General features: G+C 42.5%; 1 protein-coding gene across 4 annotated transcripts in view; it reads left to right on the forward strand.

Moving 5' to 3' along the window:
• The window catches only part of LOC147123034 (AF4/FMR2 family member 1-like), a 179,247-nt gene that overhangs the window by 113,732 nt on the left and 43,037 nt on the right, over window positions 1-22,478 (forward strand). For all 4 annotated transcript variants that reach the window (XM_085963992.1, XM_085963982.1, XM_085963972.1 and 1 more), the window contains exons 4-7: window positions 2,914-2,958; window positions 13,355-13,441; window positions 13,688-13,724; window positions 16,360-16,402. In XM_085963992.1, coding sequence (XP_085820118.1) covers window positions 2,914-2,958; window positions 13,355-13,441; window positions 13,688-13,724; window positions 16,360-16,402 — 212 coding nt within the window. The remainder of the gene's footprint in view (window positions 1-2,913; window positions 2,959-13,354; window positions 13,442-13,687; window positions 13,725-16,359; window positions 16,403-22,478) is intronic.

A 22,478-nucleotide genomic window follows, 5' to 3' on the forward strand; every position in this document is an offset into this window, starting at 1 on the left:
GTAGCTTCACCGAGGCTAACCCCAAGTGGATTTTCCAGCTGCAGGGTGATTGCTTGCCGTTCTTTCCAAATGCTGGTTTATGTCAAAATCGGAATAAGATAACTAGACCGTTAAATAAATGTCACAGTATAACGTGATAGTTGGGTATTTCTGGAATCGGCTGCCAAATTTTAAGGTAACTATTACCGTAAATAGTTTCTGTCTGTGTCTGTCTGTCGCTCTCGCGCGCTCTCTCTTTCTCTCATTCTTTTTGTCTTCAGAAGATCATGAAATGGTCAGCTTGCATTTTAAAAAGGACAGTCTTGTCTGTTAAATGATTTTATTTTGATGTGAGCCTAGGTAAGCACTCCTAAATGAATACGGTACTTCAGGTAGCTAGTTTTGCTTGTGTGCAGTTATAACCTGAAGTAGTTTTTCAACTACTGTTATAAGTGAGATATTAAAACTGCTTTTGTTTCACTTCCTGTAGTCACCAATTAATGTGTGTATGTTTAGTGGTAAAATAGAAATCACTAGGTAGTCACAAAGCTGTGATTTAGTGCTTTTACCTTTGCAGTGCTGCCTCCAGCAGCAGTGTTGTACAAACATCTTTTGAGGTGTTTTTTCTGTCATCAGAGGCATTTGAGCAGCAGCAATGTAAACTGCTGCCATCATTCCTTCTGGCCACTCAATCTCCCATTCAGACTGACAACACGACTGTCTCATCACTTGCCCGGTCTGGAACATCCCCAAACATCAGCAATGGTCTTGCAGCCAGGAATGTGAGGTGCAATCACTACTGTCAAAGAACTGCACACAAGCAGTTGTTTTTGTGTTCACAGATGCTGTGGAATTTGCCCCAGAGTATAAACCAGGTGAATCCACAGCATTAAAAGTCAAGATGAATAGAACTACTTCAGTTTAAAGTAATTCTGTATAACACAAACTTGCTATAAAAGCAGCATCGAGGCTGTGCACGAGAGTAGTCTAGCATGGTTAGCTCTCTCTGATGAGGAACTGAACAGTATAGTGGATTGCAGTCATGAGGTCGTGACCTACCACTGTGCAGAACTCTGTTACACTACACCAAACATGTTGTTATTGCTCTACTGTTCCTGTTTAGCAATATTACTGAAATGACAATTCATGGTTTTTTCCCCCCAAGACAAACCTTGGCAAAGGGTTAAGTTTTTATTCCACACAATTGTCAAAGTAGCGTGCACACACAAACTTATATAGCAAATATTGTATCTTTCTATCTCATCCCTCTCCCTCTCTCCCTGTCTGCCTCCCTCCCTATCTGCCTCTTTCCCCCCCCCCCCCCCCCCCCCTGCCCCTCTTATTTATATCATCCATTCCTTTCACCATTTTTAAAGACATGGATCATTTCTGGGGTCTCTGTTCTCCTATTAAATGACAATACAATTCTGAGGGCCTCTTAATAATCTAGCCCCCCCCAACTCCTGGAATTACCTTTGTTGCTGTTCCCTGGATCCCCTCCATTGTATAGGGGATCCAAAATTAATGTTTCAAATGTGGCTTTACCAATGTGTTTGTTACACAGGGCAAAAATAACTCACTTTAAGCTTCAGTTTCCTTGAGAAGCAACTAACCTCTGATAAGCCTGGTTATTTAGTAAAATATTGTTCAAAAAGTTGATGGCTGCTATCGGGCAGATGGAAAACCTCCACTTTGAAACTTGTTTACTGTATTCATCTGTGTTTTAAAAACTACAGAAGACCTGCAATATACAACTGAAATTGTCCCAGGTTCTGTATGCTCCTGGATCACCTCATGCATTTAACCTCTACTCTAACCCTGCCAAATGATGTAGAATTAATGCTCCTTGACTGGGTTTTGCTGTTCACAATAGGACCCAGTCAGCTGTTTGACTTGCCACTAGCAGTCCAGGAACTGGGACTGATCCTAAAGAACCATGATTATCTCTGAAATGATCCACACGGATCTCAAATGTGAGTCCACCTGACGCCACTTAAACAGTATACACAGTCAGTTGACAAACGAGATGAGGCCCCTATCTGCTACTGTGTATTGGACGAGATTGGGCTGTGACTCTGACAATTTGCCAATGAGGTGAATTGAAGGGCATAGCAGAAGATATGAGCCACCATTCCTGCCACTTTTGAAGTTTTTTTTAAGTATAATACGTTGGCAGTATTTGGTTAAAAATAATGATCAAAAGCTGTTGGGGCTTCCAAACCACTTGTACTCTATTCAATTTCAATTTCAATTTTATTGGTCACATAACTAAATACAAGAAGTGTAATCTAGTCAGTGAAATGCTTTTTTCTTGACGAGCCGAGGTTACCAAGCAGCAAGAACACTTAGCTGCCTGGTACGCACGGAGCTCGCAAGGATGGCAGCCATCTTCATCGGCGCCATCACAAAAAAACACATACCGACATATACACGCATACATACTTTTAAATATAAATAAAGCAGACATAAAATAAATAAAAGACATAAAAAAGACAGCACATAAAATGAACAAGCAATAATGTAAAAAAATAATTTCTACAGTAATTACATTGATATTTCTACCCAGGCTTCTAGAATAATCTCTGGTTACAGGGTGGCCACACTGGGAGAGCATTGTGAGGAGCTCACAACTTATAATTAAATACATTTAATTAATAAATTTATCAAATTAAATAAATAAAGTGCTCTAGAAGTGGCACTACAGTTATTTTGCCCTATATAGCCTGTTGGCTTGCTTCCAATTAAAATAATTTAGCTAAAAATGAATAAATTCAGCAAGTTTCACCAGTCAATATTTCACCACGAAGGGATTTATTTTACTGTCATTGTATACACAACTGAAGCTGTTTTGGCTTTCCACTTGATAATTGTGATTTCTTCAGTGTTTCATTGTCAATTATATTCATTGAATACTGTAATTTTCCTTTCTTGCAGGAAACGATATCAAATGAAGTCAATTGCGTTGAAGAAATCCTAAAGGTAAGGTCTAGCATTTCTCTGCACTTAATTTTTTTTCAGTGCTGCCTTGTTTTTATACTGGTCTGTTACTGCTGTTATAGATAAGGGGTAACTTGATACTGTACTGACGCACATTACTTTAATAAGCTTACCGACCTAATACTGAGACTACGCTGCAATATGTATTCTACTGCAGGCCTAGATATTTGGAGTTCTCAATGGCCGTATAATTCCTGCTGAATTGTCCATCACAAATTTCTAATGTGCATTTTTGTATGTAGTACTGAGCAATGTATTCTAAATAAGCTCAGGAACCGGGGCTTCTGAAAAGTTTCAAAAAAAGCTATTCAAAAATATTTGGCAGTAACTGCACTGATGTGAGTTGAATGCACACACTCCTGTACAAAAAGGCATCTTTCATGAAATGTTTTTAGGACTTAAATTCTATTTATCCAAGGATCTGTTTGTTTAGTTACTAGAATGGTAGAAAAATATCAAAGTCCCCTAGGTCAGTCATGTACCATTTCAATGAATTTGTTCTTTTTGTTTCTGCCATTACAAGTCAGTAGCATCTGCACTAGACGCCAGCATTGTTTGTTCCTTTTTTTTTAAAAGAAGTTGCAAAGAATGTTTTATTCCAGTATTTTGTTCCAAACAGTGATTGCTGATGACATTTGCTCAGGAGAACCAAACTACTTTGGAGAAGTTACTGAGCACAGCTGTGATGAGGTTGGATGAACAAACCATTTATGCCACAATTGTACGGCTTTTGCCAGTACAGTACTGGCACCATTTGTATCGTAGTGCTTGCTCACCCCCATTGGTGGGGGTGGGGGGGGGGGGGGGGGGTGGGTGGTGATGGGAGTGGGATTCGTGGCAGAACTCCATGTGTGTATGGAGTGTGCTCTGCCAGTTTCTTGTCCGTAGAACACTGAAATCAGCCAGCGGAATGCCCGTGCAGGAGATTGCCCAAACAAGTTAAATAAAAGTCCTTTGTGATAGCTCTTGTTGTGCTGTGGTTGGTACACAGCAAAATCAGTGTAAGCCCACATGGTGGAGGTAGCCTTGCCTACTGTTGACACCACAGTGTGACTCATTTATTTTAATGGTGGACAGTAAAGTCTTGAGCATGTCACCAATGTGCCAAAGGTACACTATAACAATGGGGGCTCTCTTATACTGTTTAATACTGTGTGGTGCAGTAACTCCTCCAAGTCTGCCTTCTGCACTTGGTTGATATTTTTATCCTTGTTAATCGTTTTTTTTAAATTTCCATTTCAAGAAATCAATTTTACTTTATAGCAAGACATTTCTGAATTATAATTAAGGTTTCTGTGTCTTTCCATGTCTACATTTACTAGGTACTACATTTTACCCACAACTTTTTTCACCTTGCCCCTCTTTTCCTGCAGACAGCAACTTGGGTGAGCATTTGGTTCCTTGGTTGCTGGCAGCTCTTCGGTGTCTCACTTTAATGGCATTCTTCCTGTATGAGCCCAGACAGTAAATATTGATGAGATGTTCAATCGCTGAGAGCCAAGCCAGCTTCTGAATTCACATTGCATGTCCGCCTTGGCTCAGTGGTAGCACCCTCACCTCTAATCAGAAGGTTATGAGTTCAAGCCTCTCTCCAGACACTGACACTCCAGTGGTGTATCAAAGGAATGTTGCACTGTCAGAGGTGCCATCTTTCAGAGAATTTTAATCTGAGGCCCCGTCTGCTCTCTCAGACAGACGTAAAAGATCCCATGGCACTATTTCGAAGAAGAGCAGGGGAATTTTCCCAGGTGTAGGTAGCAGGACAGGTAGATAAGGTGGTTAAGAAGGCATACGGGCTACTTTCTTTTATTAGCTGAGGCATAACATATAAGAGCAGGGAGATTCTCCTTGAACTGTATAAAACACTAGTTAGGCCTCCGCTAGAGTACTGCGTATAGTTCTGGTCGCCACATTACAGGAAAGATGTGATTGCACTAGAGAGAGTACAGAGGAGATTGACGAGGATGTTGCCAGTACTAGAGAATTGTAGCTATGAGGAAAAATTGGATAGGCTGGGGTTGTTTTCTTTGGAACAGAGGAGGCTGAGGGGAGACTTAATTGAGGTGTAGAAAATTTGAGGGGCTTAGATAGAGTGGATAGGAAGGACCCATTTCCTTTAGCAGAGAAGTCAATAACTAGTGGGCATAGATTTAAAGTAATTGGTATAAAGATTAGAGGGGAGTTGAGGAGAACCTTTTTCATCCAGAGGATGGTGCGGGTCTGGAACTCACTGCCTGAAAGGGTGGTAGAGGCAGAAACCCTCATCACATTTAAAAAGTACTTGGATATGCACTTGAAATGCCATAACCTACAAGGCTATGGGCCAAGAGATGAAAGGGGGATTAGGCTGGATAGCTCTTTTTTGGCCGGCACAGATAGGATGCCATAAATTTTCTACGATTCACCCACAAAACTGGCCATGCCCCCAGATCAAATTAATCACCATGGCAGCTTTCCGCTAATTGTGTCCGTTTACAGCCCTTTGAGGAGGCTCTTAAAATTAAGCAGCTTTTTTCAGGTGCAAAGGCACTAATAGGCACCTTTTAATAGTTTTTAAATATTAAAAAATACTTAATTTACTAAGAAACTAACTACTGTACACCAATGAAATTAGTAAATGATTCTAATTTTAGATATTTAAAAACTAGTTTACCACTCTTAAGTATGTTACAATTTTTTTTAATAAAGAGGGAAAACAAGAGAAAGAAATCTATAATGATGGGGGATTTTAACTATCATATTAATTGGACAAATCAAATTGGGCAGGGCTGCCTTGAGGATGAGTTCATTGAGTGTATTAGGGATGGGTTTCTTGAGCAGTATGTAACTGAACCGACCAGGGGGCAAGCAACCTTAGATCTGGTCCTGTGTAACGAGACAGGATTAATTAAAAATGTCCTAGTAAAGGATCCCCTTGGAATGAGTGACCATAACATGGTTGAATTCCATATTCAATTAGAGGGTGAGAAGGTTGGATCTCAAACAAGCGTGCTAAGCTTGAATAAAGGAGACTATGAAGGTATGAGAGTGGAATTGAGTAGAGTGGATTGGGAAAATAGATTAAAGGGTAAGACGATACATGATCAGTGGTGTACATTTAAGGAGTTATTTTACAACTTCCAAAAAATATATATTCCACTGAGAAGAAAAGGGTGTAAAAGAAAAGACAGCCCTCCGTGGCTAAGTAAAGAAATTAAGGATAGTATTCGACTAAAAACAAGGGCATATAAGGTAGCCAAATCTAGTGGGAGGATAGAGGATTGGGGAAACTTTAAAAGACAGCAAAAAATAACAAAAAGATTGATTAAGAAAGGGAAGATAGATTATGAAAGTAAATTAGCAAAAAATATAAAAACAGATAGTAAGAGTTTTTATAGTTATATAAAAAGAAAAAGGGTGGCTAAAGTAAATGTTGGTCCCTTAGAGGATGAGACCGGGAAATTAATGGTGGGAAATATGGAGATGGCAAAAACACTGAGTGAATATTTTGTATCAGTCTTTACAGTAGAAGACACTAAGAATATCCCAACACTGGACAAACAGGGGGCTAAAGGGGGGGAGGAGCTAAACACGATCAAAATCACTAAGGAAGTGGTACTCGGTAAAATAATGGGACTCGAGGTGGATAAATCACCTGGACCTGATGGCTTACATCCTAGGGTCTTGAGGGAAGTGGCAGTAAGGATTGTGGATGCATTGGTAATAATTTTCCAAAACTCCCTGGACTCGGCAAAGGTCCCGGCAGACTGGAAAACTGCTAATGTAACACCCTTATTTAAAAAGGGCAGTAGACAGAAGGCTGGAAACTATAGGCCGGGGATGGACATATGAGGAGAGGTTGAGTAGATTGGGACTCTACTCATTGGAGTTCAGAAGAATGAGAGGCGATCTTATTGAAACATATAAGATTGTGAAGGGGTTGGATCAGGTGGATGCGGGGAGGATGTTCCCGATGATGGGTGAAACTAGAACTAGGGGGCATAGTCTTCGAATAAGGGGCTGCTCTTTCAAAACTGATGAGGAGGAACTACTTCACTCAGAGGGTGGTAGGTCCATGGAATATGCTGCCCCAAAAAGCTGTAGAAGCTACATCATTACATAAATTTAAAACAGAAATAGACAGTTTCCTAGAAGTAAAGGGAGTTAAGGGTTACGGGGAGCAGGCAGGAATTTGGACATGAGACTAGGTTCGGATCGGTCATGGCCCTGTGGGGAGCGGGCCCAGGGGCCGTGTAGCCTGATCCTGCTCCTATTTCGTGTGTCTAATTCTGTTAGATTCAGGAGATGGTTCTATGATAGTGGATTGGCGGTTAGGATCAGATCAGCCATGATCTTATTGAATGGCGGAGCAGGCTCGAGGGGCCGATTGGCCTACTCCTGCTCCTATTTCTTATGTTCTTATGTTAAAGAAAGACTTGCATTTATATAGCGCCTTTCACGACCACCGGACGTCTCAAAGTGCTTTACAGCCAATGAAGTACTTTTGAAGTGGAGTCACTGTTGTAATGTGGGAAACGTGGCTGCCCATGTGCACAATAAACAGTTACATTCCAAAATGATGCCTGATTGCACTGGGTCATGGAAGATTTTATGTTTGTGATTATGCAAATGAGTTTGAGCAGAAACTTGAACCATAAAATCAATTTGGAAAATTAACACAATTTTGAGCGCAATTTGCACCCGGATTGCCCATTGCGCCCAAAGTGGAAATTCTACCCTGAGATCTTTTCTACCTACCTGAACCAGAAGATTGGCCTTCAATTAGGTTATCGTCTAAAAAAACAAATAAAAGTGTTATAGATTAATGCAGTTACTTCTCAAGAAAAATAGTAAAGTTTAACTATGTTTTCACGCTGGTCAAAATGGCTCTAGAAGAGCTGTTCAGAGTACAAAGTTGAACTGAAAAGAAACCAGTAGTTTATGGTTGGGAGCACAGTCAAAAGCAAATTATAGACTAGAATCCACGCTGCTTTTAAACCAGTGCTATTTTTCTGAGCAGCACATGGGGACATTCTACTTTAGGAAATGGCTAGATTTTGTTCAGTAAACATGGGAATGAAGAGTTCAGTAGACCAAATGATTACCATCTTTATGTAGAAACGGGAGTTAATTCTGGTGCTGCTTAAACTCAGTTTGTTATAGTCTATATTTGTGTTAACCATTTAAATCCTCTTCACCTTGCTGAATAAATGAGTGCCGTATAGTTAGTCTAAGAAATATAATGACTTGCAGTCTAAAGGTTATGATTTTTTTTACTTTTGACCTCGGCTTTATGAAAGTGAAGTGGTTAAAAACACAAGGTGCCTGTACAGGTCCTATTTATTCCCAGGCCTTCTAGGAGCCTAGTAATCATTCAACTTTTAATTAATGGCAACTGTCCATCTGAAGCCAGTTGATGATCTGGTAACCAATGTGGATTGAATAAGTAACAAAACTATTTTGGCTCTTTATACAAACCAGATATATCTAGTCATTGATTTTGATAGAAAATGCAGCTATATAGTGGTCATTTTTTTTTTAATTCTCAGGATGTGCGTGACAATGGTAAGTTGCTTTGAAGTAGCAAATCTTTTAAAATTTGAGAGGCATTCTAGACACTCCCTATGGTTAGGGCATTAGCAAACTAGTTTGTTTTTTATGATCTGAAAGCTTTCATGGTTATATTTGTGGTGCTAGCTCACAATTACCAGAATTCATTTTCACATCTTGCTGTGGTAGGATTTGAACTCATGGCCTTTGGGGGTAATTTTGACTTGTGATGATGTAAAACAGCGATATTTATTCAGCTGCCCATTATATACATCTCACGATTTTCATTTCCATTGTCTTCGATGAAAGTAAATGACTAGTTTTAATCTTGTGGTATACACAATTTGTACAGGTTTCTTTATTGTGCAAAACTAAATCAACAATGTTGCCACACTGCATGTAGTGGGAAGTTATTGCTCACAATGTGACTTGAGCAATTTTGAATTAAGAGGAGTAGACTGCTTCTTTGGTTTCTGTCTCCTTTTCTGGCAAGCTTTCTTTTTAGCACTTTTACATTTCTCCGTTGTATTTCAGTCTTTTTCTCTCACTTAACCGTATGTTGCCCTGTGATATTGCCACTGCTTTCTAGCCAGGCCTCTGCCAAACCACTCTTACCAGCCACGAAGGCCTACAAGTCATAGTCATAACAGCACAGAAGGAGGCCATTCGGCCCATCGCGTCCCTGCCGGCTCGCTGTAGAGCAAAATCCAGTCAGTCCCATTCCCTCGCTCTATCCCCGTAGCTCTACAAGTTTATTTCCCTCAAATTTCTGTCCAGTCTCCCCTTGAAAACATTGAGTGTGTCCGCTTCTACCACTTCCGTCGGCAGCGAGTTCCAGGTCCTCACCCCTCGCTGCGAAAAAAATTTCCTCTCGTTCCCCCCCTGTATCTCTTGCCCAAAGCCTTAAATCTGTGTCCCCTAGTCCTTGTGCCATCAACTAGTGGGACCAGCCTTTCCCCCTCTAGCCTATCCAAACCCGTCATAATCTTGTACACCTCCATCAAATCACCCCTCAACCTCCTTTGCTCTAATGAAAACAAATCCAGCTTCTCCAACCTGTCCTTGTAGCTAAGATTCCCCCATCCCTGGAACCATTCTGGTAATCTCCTCTGCACCCTCTCAAGGGCCTTCATATCCTTCCTAAAGTGTGGTGACCAGAACTGGATGCAATACTTCAGTTGTGGTCTAACCAGTGCTTTATAAAGATTCAGCATAACTTCTCTACTTTTGTACTCAATACCTCTATTTATGAAACCCAAGATCCCATATGCTTTGCTAACCACTCTCTCATTCCTGGGTCCCTTGCTGTTTGTGGTCTACATTAATGATTTGGATGTGAATGTAAAAGGTATGATCAGTAAGTTTGCAGATGACACGAAAATTGGTGGGGTGGTAAATAGCGAGGAGGGTAGCCTCAGTCTGCAGGACGATATAGATGGGTTGGTCAGATGAGCGGAACAGTGGCAAATGGAATTTAACCCTGAAAAGTGTGAGGTGATGCATTTTGGAGGGACTAACAAGGCAAGGGAATACACAATGAATGGTAAGACCCTAGGAAAGACAGAGGATCAGAGGGACCTTGGTGTGCATGTACATAGATCCCTGAAGGCAGCAGAACAGGTGGATAAGGTGGTTAAAAAGGCATATAGGATACTTGCCTTCATTAGCCGAGGCATAGAATATAAGAGCAGGGAGATTATGATGGAGCTGTACAAAACACTGGTTAGGCCACAGCTGGAATACTGTGTGCAGTTCTGGTCGCCACACTATAGGAAGGATGTGATTGCTTTGGAGAGGGTGCAGAGGAGATTCACCAGGATGTTACCTGGGCTGGAGCGCTTCAGCTAAGAAGAAAGACTGGACAGGCTGGGGTTGTTTTCCTTGGAGCAGAGAAGGCTGAGGGGGGACCTGATTGAGGTGTACAAAATTATGAGGGGCATAGATAGGGTGGATAGAAAGGAACTTTTTCCCTTAGTAGAGGGGTCAATAACAAGGGAGCATAGATTCAAGGTAAGGGGCAGGAAGTTTAGAGTGGATTTGAGGAAGATCTTTTTCACCCAGAGGGTGGTTGGAATCTGGAACTCACTGCCTGAAAGGGTGGTAGAGGCAGGAGCCCTCACAACATTCAAGAAGCATTTGGATGAGCACTTGAAATGCCATAGCATACAAGGCTACGGACCAAATGCTGGAAAATGGGATTAGAATAGACAGGGCTTGATGGCCGGCGCGGACGCGATGGGCCGAAGGGCCTCTTTCTGTGCTGTATAACTCTATGGGGGACAAATTGGGTATAGCCCCGTTTGGGGCGCTAGTTCTGGCGAAGCGCAAAGCCTAGCGCCAGTTGCGATTTAGCGCCACCTGGCGCGATATTGGGTCGTTGCGCCCCTGAGGGTGATTGTGGCGCTAAATCAGGCGCTGCACGAGGCTCTTAAGGCGCTAACCCGGGGGCGCAACCCAATTTAGCGGCGGCGGGGCGCAGCACAGGTGCTTTCAATAATCAGTTTCCTTGAGACACACTGGGGCCGGCCAGCTCTTAAAGGGGCAGGTCAATTGGCATCACCAGACACACTCACTGCCTTGTAGGCCTTCAAAGCGGTGGGAGCCTACCTGTGGCGCACCAGCCTAGCAAGAAATGGAAAGGGTGAGGCAGAGGGTGGAACGCCTCACTGATGGGGCATTGGATGCTTTGGTTGGCACAGTGGAATCAAGGCCAAGGAAGATGGCCGGAATGTGATTTATGTTTTGGACAGTCTCCCGGGTGTGAGAGGCAGTTATGTGTCAGTGTATTAGTTTTGCTTTCTGTTGCCATAGCTTTCTCCTGTTTGAAGGAACCACATTTTGGGTAAGAAACACTTTCTTCATTTACAATGGCCATGCCTTCTATTTACATGCATCTTGCCCTTCACAGGCTTGGGGGTGTCAGACCGGTTCCATTCCTGTTCTTGGAATGGCAGCAAGCATTCCGTGAGAGGGGCCTAGAAGCTACTTCTGATCAGCCTCTGACGCGCAGCCTGAGAAGAGCCGCTCGCGTAGACGTTCAGGCCAGCAGGCATCTTCTCAGCCACCGACAGAGATGTCCTGCACCTTAATCTGAGGCTGCAGATCTGGCTGAAGCAGCTGGCACAGCTCAGTCACCACCTCCTTTCTAAATCGCAGCCTTCTGACACACTGCTCCTCCGGCATGTTCATGTAGGAAAACTGCTGTTGGAAAACCCTGCCAGCGTAAGGTCTGCTGTGGTGACGTCTGTTGGCCCTCCTCCGTCTGGCCATGCCCGCCCCCCTCTCCCAGCGTCTGTGCCCTTTCCAGATGATTCAGCAGCAGGATGTTCCCCTCCAATGCAGCCCCCATAATAAGTGCCCACAGGAAGGTTCCCTGTTGTCAAGGCTCACCAACAGCAAGGTGATGGTCAGAAGGCTGAAGATCGTCTGCCTGCGCTGGCTCAGTGGTCAACTGGCTGTGTGTGCAGCTCAGCAACTCTTTGTAGCTCTCGAGGAAGTTGTGCACCAAAAATGGCTGCCGCTTTTAAACCACGCCAGTCCCCTTTTAAATAACGTTCCTCCAGCCCGAGAGCGACTTGGTAATGTCCAGGTAAGCTGTCACTATTAGCGCCAGGCGCTACGGAGGGGGGTGCCACTGAATTTCCAGTCCGGGGCACCCAAAAGGCGTTGCACACTCAAATGACATCATAATCAGCCTGCGCCCATGAGCGGGCGCTAAGATTTAGCGCCGGCGCTAAATGCATGCTCAATATGGGGCTAGGCACCTTGTGCCCGCCCGGAAATTGGCTAACGCCCCAGTTTTCGGCCTCTTCAGGCGTTAATCAGTGGCGCAACCAACCGAATTTCTCCCCTTATGACTAGCATGCCCTGCCACCTTCAGGGACCTATGCACATTAACTCCCAGGCCCCTCTGTCCCTGCACACTCTTTAAAACTGTGCCATTAAGTGTATATTGCCTCTCCCTGTTCCTTCTGCCAAAATGCATCACCTCACACTTCTCTGTATTAAATGCCATCTGCCACTTGTCAGCCCATTCTGCTAGCCTTTCTATGTCCTGTTGCAGTCAATTGGTATCATCCTCACCGTTTGCCACGCCCTCAAGTTTGGTGTCATCGGCAAATTTAGAAATTCTACTTTGTATTCCAATATCCAGGTCATTTATTATATCAAAAAAAGCAGTGGCCCCAGCACTGACCCTTGGGGAACACCACTGTCTACCATCCTCCAGTCTGAAAAACAGCCATTTACTACAACTCACTGTTTTCTGTCCTTAAGCCAGTTCCTTAACCAAGTGACTCATGAGCACTCTAGCCCAGGCTTTCCGTCTACAGCTTGTTTTTCGGGGTGGGGGAAAGGAATGCAAAGAATGTTAAGTGTCTTGTGAATACAGCTCTTGTGTAGTTTAATAAAATTCCCCTTCATTACTGCTATGTTTTATGTCTGTAATGCCTAATTAGTTCTTGATTCCATTGTAAAAGGGTCACCACAGCATGTCTATATTATCCATGGGTGAGGTGCTTGGGTTGGCTTGCGCTTGGCTTCCCAAGCACCACACCGACCCCGCACATCACCCACCCCACCCTTCAACCACTGTCTGCCCCATCTGTGACAGAGTCTGTAGGTCCCGCATTGGACTTATCAGTCACCTGAGAATTCATTTTTAATGTGGAAGCAAGTCATCCTCGGTTCTGAGGGACTGCCTAAGAAGGAGAAGATATTATCCATATATTTACATTATGTTGCAGTCTCTAATGTCAAATTGACTTGAGCATTGTTGTTATTTGGGATTCCCCTCAACTGTGAAGATGAAAATAACCTCATCATTGATTTGTTTTGGGTGTTTTGACAGGAAATGACACATTCATGGCCACCTCCTCTAACTGCCATCCAAACGCCTAGTACAACAGAACCATCCAAATTTCCTTTCCCAAACAAGGTGCGTAAAGTATATCCAATAGGTAAACACAATAATCCAGTGTTTTGTGTGAAATTGTGTTTGTTGCAATTACTTACATTTTAATCTTTTCCTAAATTTTATTAAAGGTGCTTTGGGGGAAAATATTTGCAATGCAGAGAAACTCAGTCTGTGCAAACTATTTTTTTAAAATAATTTCAGACTTGAATTAAAGTGTGAAGTTTATAACCTAAAATACTAAGAGGTATTTTCTTTTGTATCTTGTAGGACACCCAACATGTCCCATCTGGCTTTGTAGGACACAGTGAGTAATAGCTCAAGCCTGATTTACCAGTAGTGTTCATTGTTTGAATCTCAAAAACATACTGAGATTTTTTACTTCTTTGCATATGAAGACCAATCCATTTGTCAGAAAGTTTGTATTTTGGAAAGATTCATTATTTTATCATGGTTTAGTATAATCTATTTAAAATGCTTGTTACGAATGATGAAAACGACGTTCCAGTGGAAACCAGTTTATAGTGGCAAAACTGTTCCCACGAGGCTGACTTCATTTAGTGTGTGACTGGGTAGAATAACGCTTCTGCTTTATTGAGATTACTGCCCTTTTCTAATAGTAGCTGGACCCTTTAGCCCATACGTTTATAAAAAAAAAAAAATAGAAATCTGTGTCTCCATAATTACTTAACATTTTCACAATTACTTAACAGCATTCATTTCAGCTCAGCCACAGAAAATGGCAGATCTCTGGATTGCGATTTCAGGTCAAGCAGGCAGAGGCGCTGCCTTAATTTGCTGTATTACAGTAAAAAGTGTGTCTGGATATTTTGGCATTCCCCACTGCATTAGTAAAAACAAATGTTGTGTGCATTGAACAGTTTTTTATAAACCGAAAGGAGATCAGTGTGGTGCTGTAAGTTTGCCTGCTTTCTATCCTCTAGCTCAGTGGTTCTCAAACTACGAAATGTGCCCCCCACCCCCCCCTCGTGGTGCATTCCCAGGTTATATGGGAGGCACGAGGAGGACAGGCTGGCCGAGAAACCGATGCGGCCTTGCATAGTCAGCGGAGGTGCATTACAGGGCAATCTCGGCACAGCGCGGGGGATGTTTGAATCACAGCCGATTTTCTAGAAGTGGACGTTGCACCTAATGAGAGCTGTTTCTGGCCAACAGTAATCAGTTACTGTGTACCAGAAGCAGCTCTGATTGCACCTGTCATAGTAATCGCTTACTGTTACACCAGAAGCAGCTCTGATGGGTCCAATGTCCACTTCTAGATATTAGCAGGAATTCAAACATCCCATGCTATGCAGAGGTCATTCCATAATGCATCTCCTCTAGTTACATGAGGCTGCATCAATTAAAGTGAAAGACATTTCTGTGGCATCTTCTGATTGTTGCATGAAAGTAGAGATCCTTGAAGCAGTTGGCTATTTGAGGCACACAATCAATACATGACTGAAATAAGCATAAACATTTTGAGCTTCCCTCAATTCCCCCCCCCCCCCCAATATGAACTCTGCCATCTTCCTGGGGGCTACAAAATACTCTTTCTTAGAAAAGGGAGGGGGCATGAAAGCAACATGGATCTCCTAAGCAGGACTCAGCAAATGTTTGGGAACATCTGCTTTAGCTTCCCTTCCAGCCACTGTTCAAGATAGTTTTGCAGGATTTAACTATGGCTTTGCTCCTCATGCTGTGGGCCTAAAAGCACCAGGTGAAAGAAAATAACATAAAACAAATATGAATATTTTACTATATTTGCACATTTTTTTAATAAAAGTCTTTAAGCCCATATCAAGAGGAACAAAGTCATAAGTACTGCAAAAAATGTGTTTCAACAGCAACCAGGGGGCAGATGGGTTTGCGATGACCACATAAATTTGGCTACGAGCATGGCAGTATTTATTGTTGCAGGAACTCGGATTTTTCTAAATCCACTTGGATTACAGTGCCAGTCAGGAATTGAATCATCCAAATGCTTTTTGTTCAGCTCCTGACCTCCACTATAAAGGAGGCATTAACCTCTTTAAATCACTCTTTGAATTAATGTTGAATAGCTACAATTTCAAGTTGGGCTGTTGGCTGAGGACTGTTTCACTGAGCATCGCTGACACTTGTAGTTCAATCAGCTGGCTCCTAATCTAGTGTGGATTTGTCACAACAATCCAGATTTTTCTAATGAAGTGAAGCAAAAACCACCCTGATCTCAGGCTTCTTTATTCCTTAAATGAAATTATTACTTCACCACAATGCTACTATCTTATTTCCATCTTGTGGTTTGCTTAACTAGTGAGTGTATGTGTAGTCATCAATAAAGTTTATATTTGTTCCAGTTAGCAGTAACTTACAAGATCATACAAACTCTGCCCTGGTTAAAAGAAAAAGACTTGCCTTTATATAGCTCCTTTCATGACCTCAGGACATCCTAAATCACTTTACTGCCAATGAAGTACTTTTGAAGTGTAGTCACTGTTGTAATGTCAGAAATGTATGTTATGCTTTACATTAGGAACTGAATAACAATGACCAAAATTTACTCGTAGCTCCCTTGTTTTGTTTGAACTGCCAAGACTGGTGTACAAATCTGAACAATGTGCTGGTTTTCTCTTGGCTTTGGGCACTGTGTCACTACGGTGCTGCGTGGGTGTGGTTCAGAATTTTCCGCTCCACAATACATTGTGCAAATGCTTGTGATGTCCGATTCATCAGTGATGCATCCTGGATTTCTCCACGTGCAATATAAATTTGTATGACACACATTTTCATGGAGCCAACATAACTGGCATGAATTAATAAAATCTGCTCCCGGTGCGACTGCGATAAAATGAGACTATTTATTTGGATACTGGGCAGTTAGAAATACTGGCCTCTTATTAATTGACTGCAAATTTAACCTACTCTTCTATCACGTTCATGTGTATTTTATTATTTTACAGAGAAATGTGAGATCCTTCCAGAAAGTTCTCCAGCAGAGATATCGTGAGTATATATTTTCTTTAAAATGCAACTATACTATTTTTTACCATCTGGACTGATTCACTTACACAGTCCCTTTTCTTATACAAGTGTCAGTTATATCTACTATGAAATTATTAAACTGATGTACTGTTCCTCAAATTTGGCTAGCATGTTCCTTCCTGAAGCTAAGGTGGTCAGCCCAGCAGGTGAATGTATCTGCTGCAACTCTATTAGTTAACAGCTGGGTGCAGTATGGATAACAGCCCTCTCCCATACTCAAGACTGGAAACTCCCATAATCCCCCCCCTCCCCACTGTGGAATCTGAAGTGCAAACAGTGGTAAAGTCTGGGATTTGAGCGGAGTCATTTGCCAGCTTTCCACTGCCACCCCGCCCCCCCCTCAAGAAAAGTCAAAGAAATTGGCTGTTTTATACAATAATGTCTTTAATTTTGTAGAAATTAGCAGCTCTTAAAACTCATTTGGAAGGTTAATTTTTACTTTTTAGCCATCTGCTTCCTCCACTATAAACAATACAGACTGGTTTCTGGTCTCCAGTTCCATTTCACAAGTATTGTAATGTGTGTGTCTTTGCTTCCTCCTTGTCCCCTCCTTTGCCAAACCACAATGAGCTGCCCCACAGCTAAAGTCGCAGTGCCCTGTATGTCTATTGGCATCAAGATGCTAGCACATTTATGGCTTTAAACAGGGTATAAAATGCTAGATATGTGAACTGATATTAGTTTATATCATTCAGAGGGATGGTTCAGGGACCATTCCTGTATTCATAAAACTACACGGTCTTTATTATAATGGGTAGCATGCTGGCATATGAAGGCCCTGATATACGAAACCACTGAGGGGAAGGACAGAGGTTTAGGACTGCACTATTCCTTCCCTTTGCTCCCCATGCACATGCATGCAAATGTAGTCGGTCCCTGAACTTGGCTGCCCCTTTGTGAGGAGGCCAAGCACTTCGACCACAGAGAAAGAAAATTGAAGACCAGTCAACCGCCCCCTCCCCAGCTATTCTTTGACAGTTGCTAGCAGCTTCCTAAAGAGTTATTGGTGGAGGCCTACAAACCAGTCTCCAGCAATCCCTAAGTTGGCGGGGTGCATGGGTTGAGATACTTCACACAGAGGAAAAAATGAGAAAAATCGAATAGTGAAAAGTAAGGTATTTTTTTTGCAGCAATAATCTGGATACAGGAAACTTTGTGCTATCCGGCACCCACGGGACCGAGCTGCTGCCGTTGCCTAAAAAGTGCCGTACTCTCCAGAGTTAATGTTGAGAGATACGGCGATTCTTATCTCCGTATTTGACAACAAACACTGTTGCTTAGCAACAGCTTCTAAACACTCAGGTGTGGCCCTAAAGCTCTGCAGCTGAAGCTGTTGCTATAGCTACAGACCTTGCACAGCTTGACTGTTCAAACAAAGCAAAAAAAACAAACAAAAAGAATAAAAAACGGCTGATTTTTGCCGGTGGCTCCAGATTGCCGGATAGCTCACCTCCGGATAGCACAAAGTTTTCTGTATTGAGTGATATTTGTATAAACTCTAAAGCCCAGCTTGCAGCCACAGGGCCTTATTGTGTAGGCTCTGAAATTGCTTGCTCTAAATCTGTATAGTGGCTCGCTCTGGCATTTTAAACTTGGATTAAGATAAGTATTTGATGCTGGTGGTTCAGAATCTTTAACTGGCGAAATCTTTCAGAGGGAGCCACATGTACATTTTTATGCAATGAACTGAAATACTTTCTCTGAGTTTCTTTTCTTGTTGGTGGCGGGCAGGAGGGGTGCAGACATGCCACTTGTGACCAATGTTCCCTGTAAGCAGCGCTTTGTTCTGCACGGCCTGTTTCTTTCATTGCACTGTCCCTTTAAACTTCTGCGCATGTACGGTATTTCCAGTGTAAAAGCTTGTGAGCGGCCTGCGCGGGACCTTGCATGCGCACAGCTTAGACGGAACATTGTTCGTGACTCTAATGGCAGCGTTGTTTTAACATTATCGCTAAAAATTAATAGAAAGATTTCCCCAATGCCACGGTGGTTAATTGCAGTGTGGAATAATCCTAAGTTATAGAAATGTGATGGTCACTAGTTCAATCCCAGATTATTTAGCTGATTTCATCCAGGGTGTTGGTGAACACTATAGTTGGCCTCGGTGAATGATTATTACCCCCACCCGATATGAGACGAGATTCCTGTTCCTAATTACTATCCTGCCACCCCTACCAGCAAGTGCATGTGGGGATGCTTGATGAGGGAAGGATCAGTCTCCGATGTGATTCCTCCTTGGTTAAATAGCCTCCCAGCATTCATCATCTAACCTTACACATAATGAATTGCCTATTAATAATAGCTGGAGTATTGTGTCCAATTCTAGGCACCACACTTTAGGAAGGATTTCAAGGCCTTGGAGAAGGTACAGAGGAGATTTATTAGACTGGTACCAAGGATGAGGGACTTCAGTTACGTGGCGAGATTAGAGCAGATGAAATTGTTCTCCTTAGAGCAAAGAAGATAAAGGGTAGATTTAATAGAGATGTTCAAAATTATGAGAGATTTTGAGTAGACCGGGAGAAACTATTTCCACTGGCAGGAGGTTTGGTAACCAGAGGACACAGATTTAAGATAATTGGCAAAGGAACCAGATGAGAATTTTTTTTTTTAACAGTGAGTGAGTTGTTATGACCTGGATTGTACTGCCTGAAAGGGTGATGAAGCAGTTTCAATAATAACTTCCGAAAGGGAATTAGATATGTACCTGAAAAGGAAAGATTTGCAGGGCTATGCAGAGAGAGCAGGGGAGTGGGATTAATCATAAAGCTCTTTCAAAGAGCCAGCATAGGCACAATGGACCGAATGGCTGCCTTCTGTGCTGTGTGATTCTATGATTTGGGTAAGGTACCATAGCACTGCAGATAGAACCAAACTCCCAAAATGAGGCAGCACTTTCAGGAGAGGAAGGAGAGTATCATAAATTGAAAACATCATAAATGTGATTTGTAAGAGTTATTCTATTCCTGTAAACGGAAAGATAGAGAAAGCTGATATTGAACAATACATGACAGCATGTGAAACATTTAACTTTTGGGTAAACTAATTTAAAAAAGAAAAATTGAAGCAAGATATTTGTATTGAGAAGTAAACAGTGAGTTGGTATCTAGTCCAGAAAGCTGATCTGATGTTGCCTATAAGGAACTGCCTAATGGTTAACTTGCATTATGCTGCAGTGACGAGTTCCTGCTTGATTTATGGGATTAAGCAATCAACTGGGATTTAACACTAAACTGTGTAAATTAGACTACAGATATTTATAGCAACTGAATTCTGCAGGCAGCCATGCCTATTTAATACTTCAATTAGGTGATTGCCCCAGAGGATGATTAGAACTGTACACCATACTGTTTTTCAGTCTATCAATTTGTCAGTGTTTGGTGTAAAGTGAAGCCATTCTCAAATTGCCCTTGAAAAAAATTCTTCCCTCAGTGAACCTGTTAACAGTGTATCGCAGCCAACAAGTTAATTTTTTTTTGCAGTATCTTCCTTGATGGGATTATTTTACTCCCAGTGCCACGAGCTAGTGAGTATAGAAATAGGAGGATAGAGCAGATGAATGTGTGGCTGGAGAGATGGTGCAGGAGGGAAGGCTTTAGATTCTTGGGACATTGGGACCAGTTCTGGGGGAACTGGGTGGGGCCTGTACAGCCCGGGGTTGCACCTCAACAGAGCCGGAACCAATGTCTTTGCGGTGGGGGGGGGGGGGGTTGTTAGTGCTGTGCGGGAGGGTTTAAACTAATTTGGCAGGGGGATGGGCACAAGGATGTAGCATTAGAAAGGAGAAACAAGGTGCACAAAGGATTGGAGAGACAGATAGAACTAGAGTAAGAAATAGTACAGTATTGGATGGGGTCAGACTAAGAGAGAATACAAGAAGGTCCAAGATAAGGTTTACAGTGCATGTGTGAATGCACGAAGTGGGGTAAATAGGGTTGGTGAGCTGCAGGCACAAATAGACACTTTGGAATATGATGTGGCGATAATGGAGACCTGGCTCAAAAAAGGGCAGGATTGGGTACTAAATATTCCTGGATATAAGGTGTTCAGGAAAGATAGGGAAGGAAAGATAGGAGGTGGGGTGGCAGTATTGATTAATGAAAATATTACAGTGCTGGAGAGAGAGGATGTCCTGGAGGGGTCATGGACAGAATCTATTTGGTTAGATATGGGAAACAATAGAGGTGCCATTACAGTACTAGGTGTATTCTATAGGCCACTAACTAGTGGGAAGGAAATAGAGGATCAAATTTGCAGGGAACATAAGAAATAAGAGCAGGAGTAGACCATTTGGCCCCTCGAGCCTGCTCCGTCATTCAATAAGATCATGGCTGATGATCTACCTCAACTCTACTTTCCTGCACTATCCCCATGTCCTTTGATTCCCTTAATATCCAAAAATCTATCGATGTCTGTCTTGAATATACTCAATGACTGAGCCTCCACAGCCCTCTGGGGAAGAAATTTCTCCTCATCTCAGTCCTAAATGGCCGACCCCTTATTCTGAGACTGTGACCCCTGGTTCTAGACACCCCAGCCAGGGGGAACATCCTCCCTGCATCTACCCTGTCAAGCCCTGTAAGAATTTTGTATGTTTCAATGAGATCACCTCTCATTCTTCTAAACTCTAGAGAAAATATAGGCCTAGTCTACTCGATCTCTCCTCCGAGGACAATCCCCCCCCATCCCAGGAATAGTCTGATGACCCTTTGTTGCACTCCCTCTATGGCAAGTATATCCTTCCTTAGGAAAGGAAACCAAAACTGTACACAATACTCCAGGTGTGGTCTCACCAGGGCCCTATATAATTACAGTAAGACATCTTTACTCTTATACTCAAATCCTCTTGTAATAAAGGCCAACATACCATTTGCTTTCCTAATTGCTTGCCGCACCTGCATATTAACTTTCTGTGATTTGTATACAAGGACACCCAGGTCCCTTTGAACACCAACATTTCCCAATCTCTCACCATTTAAAAAATACTCTGCTTTTCTATTTTTCCTACCAAAGTGGATAACTTCACATTTCTCCACATTATATTCCATTTGCCATGTTCTTGCCCACTCACTTAGCCTGTCTATATCCCCTTGAAGCCTCTTTGCATCCTCCTCACAACTTAAATTCCCACCCAGCTTTGTATCATCAGCAAACTTGGATATATTATATTTGGTCCCCTCATCCAAATCATTGATGTAGATTGTGAATAGCTGAGGCTCAAGCACTGATCCTTGCAGTACCCACTAGTTACAGCCTGCCAACCCGAAATTAACCCGTTTATTCCTACTTTCTGTTTTCTATCCGTTAACCAATCCTCAGTCCATGCTAGTATGTTACCCCCAATCCCATGAGCCCTAATTTTGTTTAATAACCTCTTGTGTGTCATCTTATTGAATGCCTTCTGAAAATTCAAATATACCACATCCACCGGTTCCCCCTTATCTATTCTGCTAGTTACAACCTCAAAAATTACGGAGAGGTGCAAGAACTATAGAGTAGTGATAATGGGGGACTTCAACTATCCTAATATAGACTGGGATAGTAATAGTGTAAAGGGCAGAAAGGGGGAAGAATTTCTGAAGTGTGTTCAGGAGAACTTTCTTGATCCGTACGTTTCTGGCCCAACGAGGAAGGAGGCATTGCTGGATCTGGTTTTGGGGAATGAGGTTGGTCAAGTAGAGCAAGAGTCAATAGGGGAACATTTAGGGAACAGTGATCACAGTATCATAAGGTTTAGATTAGCAATGGAAAAGGCCAGGGACCAATCTAGAGTAAAAATACTTAATTACAGTGGGTTGAGAATGGATCTGGCCCAGGTAAATTGGAATCGAAGATTGGCAGACAAAACTATAATCGAACAATGGGCTGCCTTTAAAGAGGAGATGGTTCGGGTACAGTCGAGGTACATTCCCATGAGGGGGAAAGATAGGGCAACCAAAGCCAGAGCTCCCTGGATGATGAAAGAGGTAGAGAGTAAGATGAAGTAGAAAAAGGGGGCGTATGACAGATGTCAGGTTGAGAATACAAGTGAGAACCA

This window comes from Somniosus microcephalus, chromosome 2, assembly GCF_052327205.1.
Source record: "Somniosus microcephalus isolate GS21.2 chromosome 2, FLI_Smic_1.0, whole genome shotgun sequence".
Classification (NCBI taxonomy): Eukaryota; Metazoa; Chordata; class Chondrichthyes; order Squaliformes; family Somniosidae; genus Somniosus; species Somniosus microcephalus.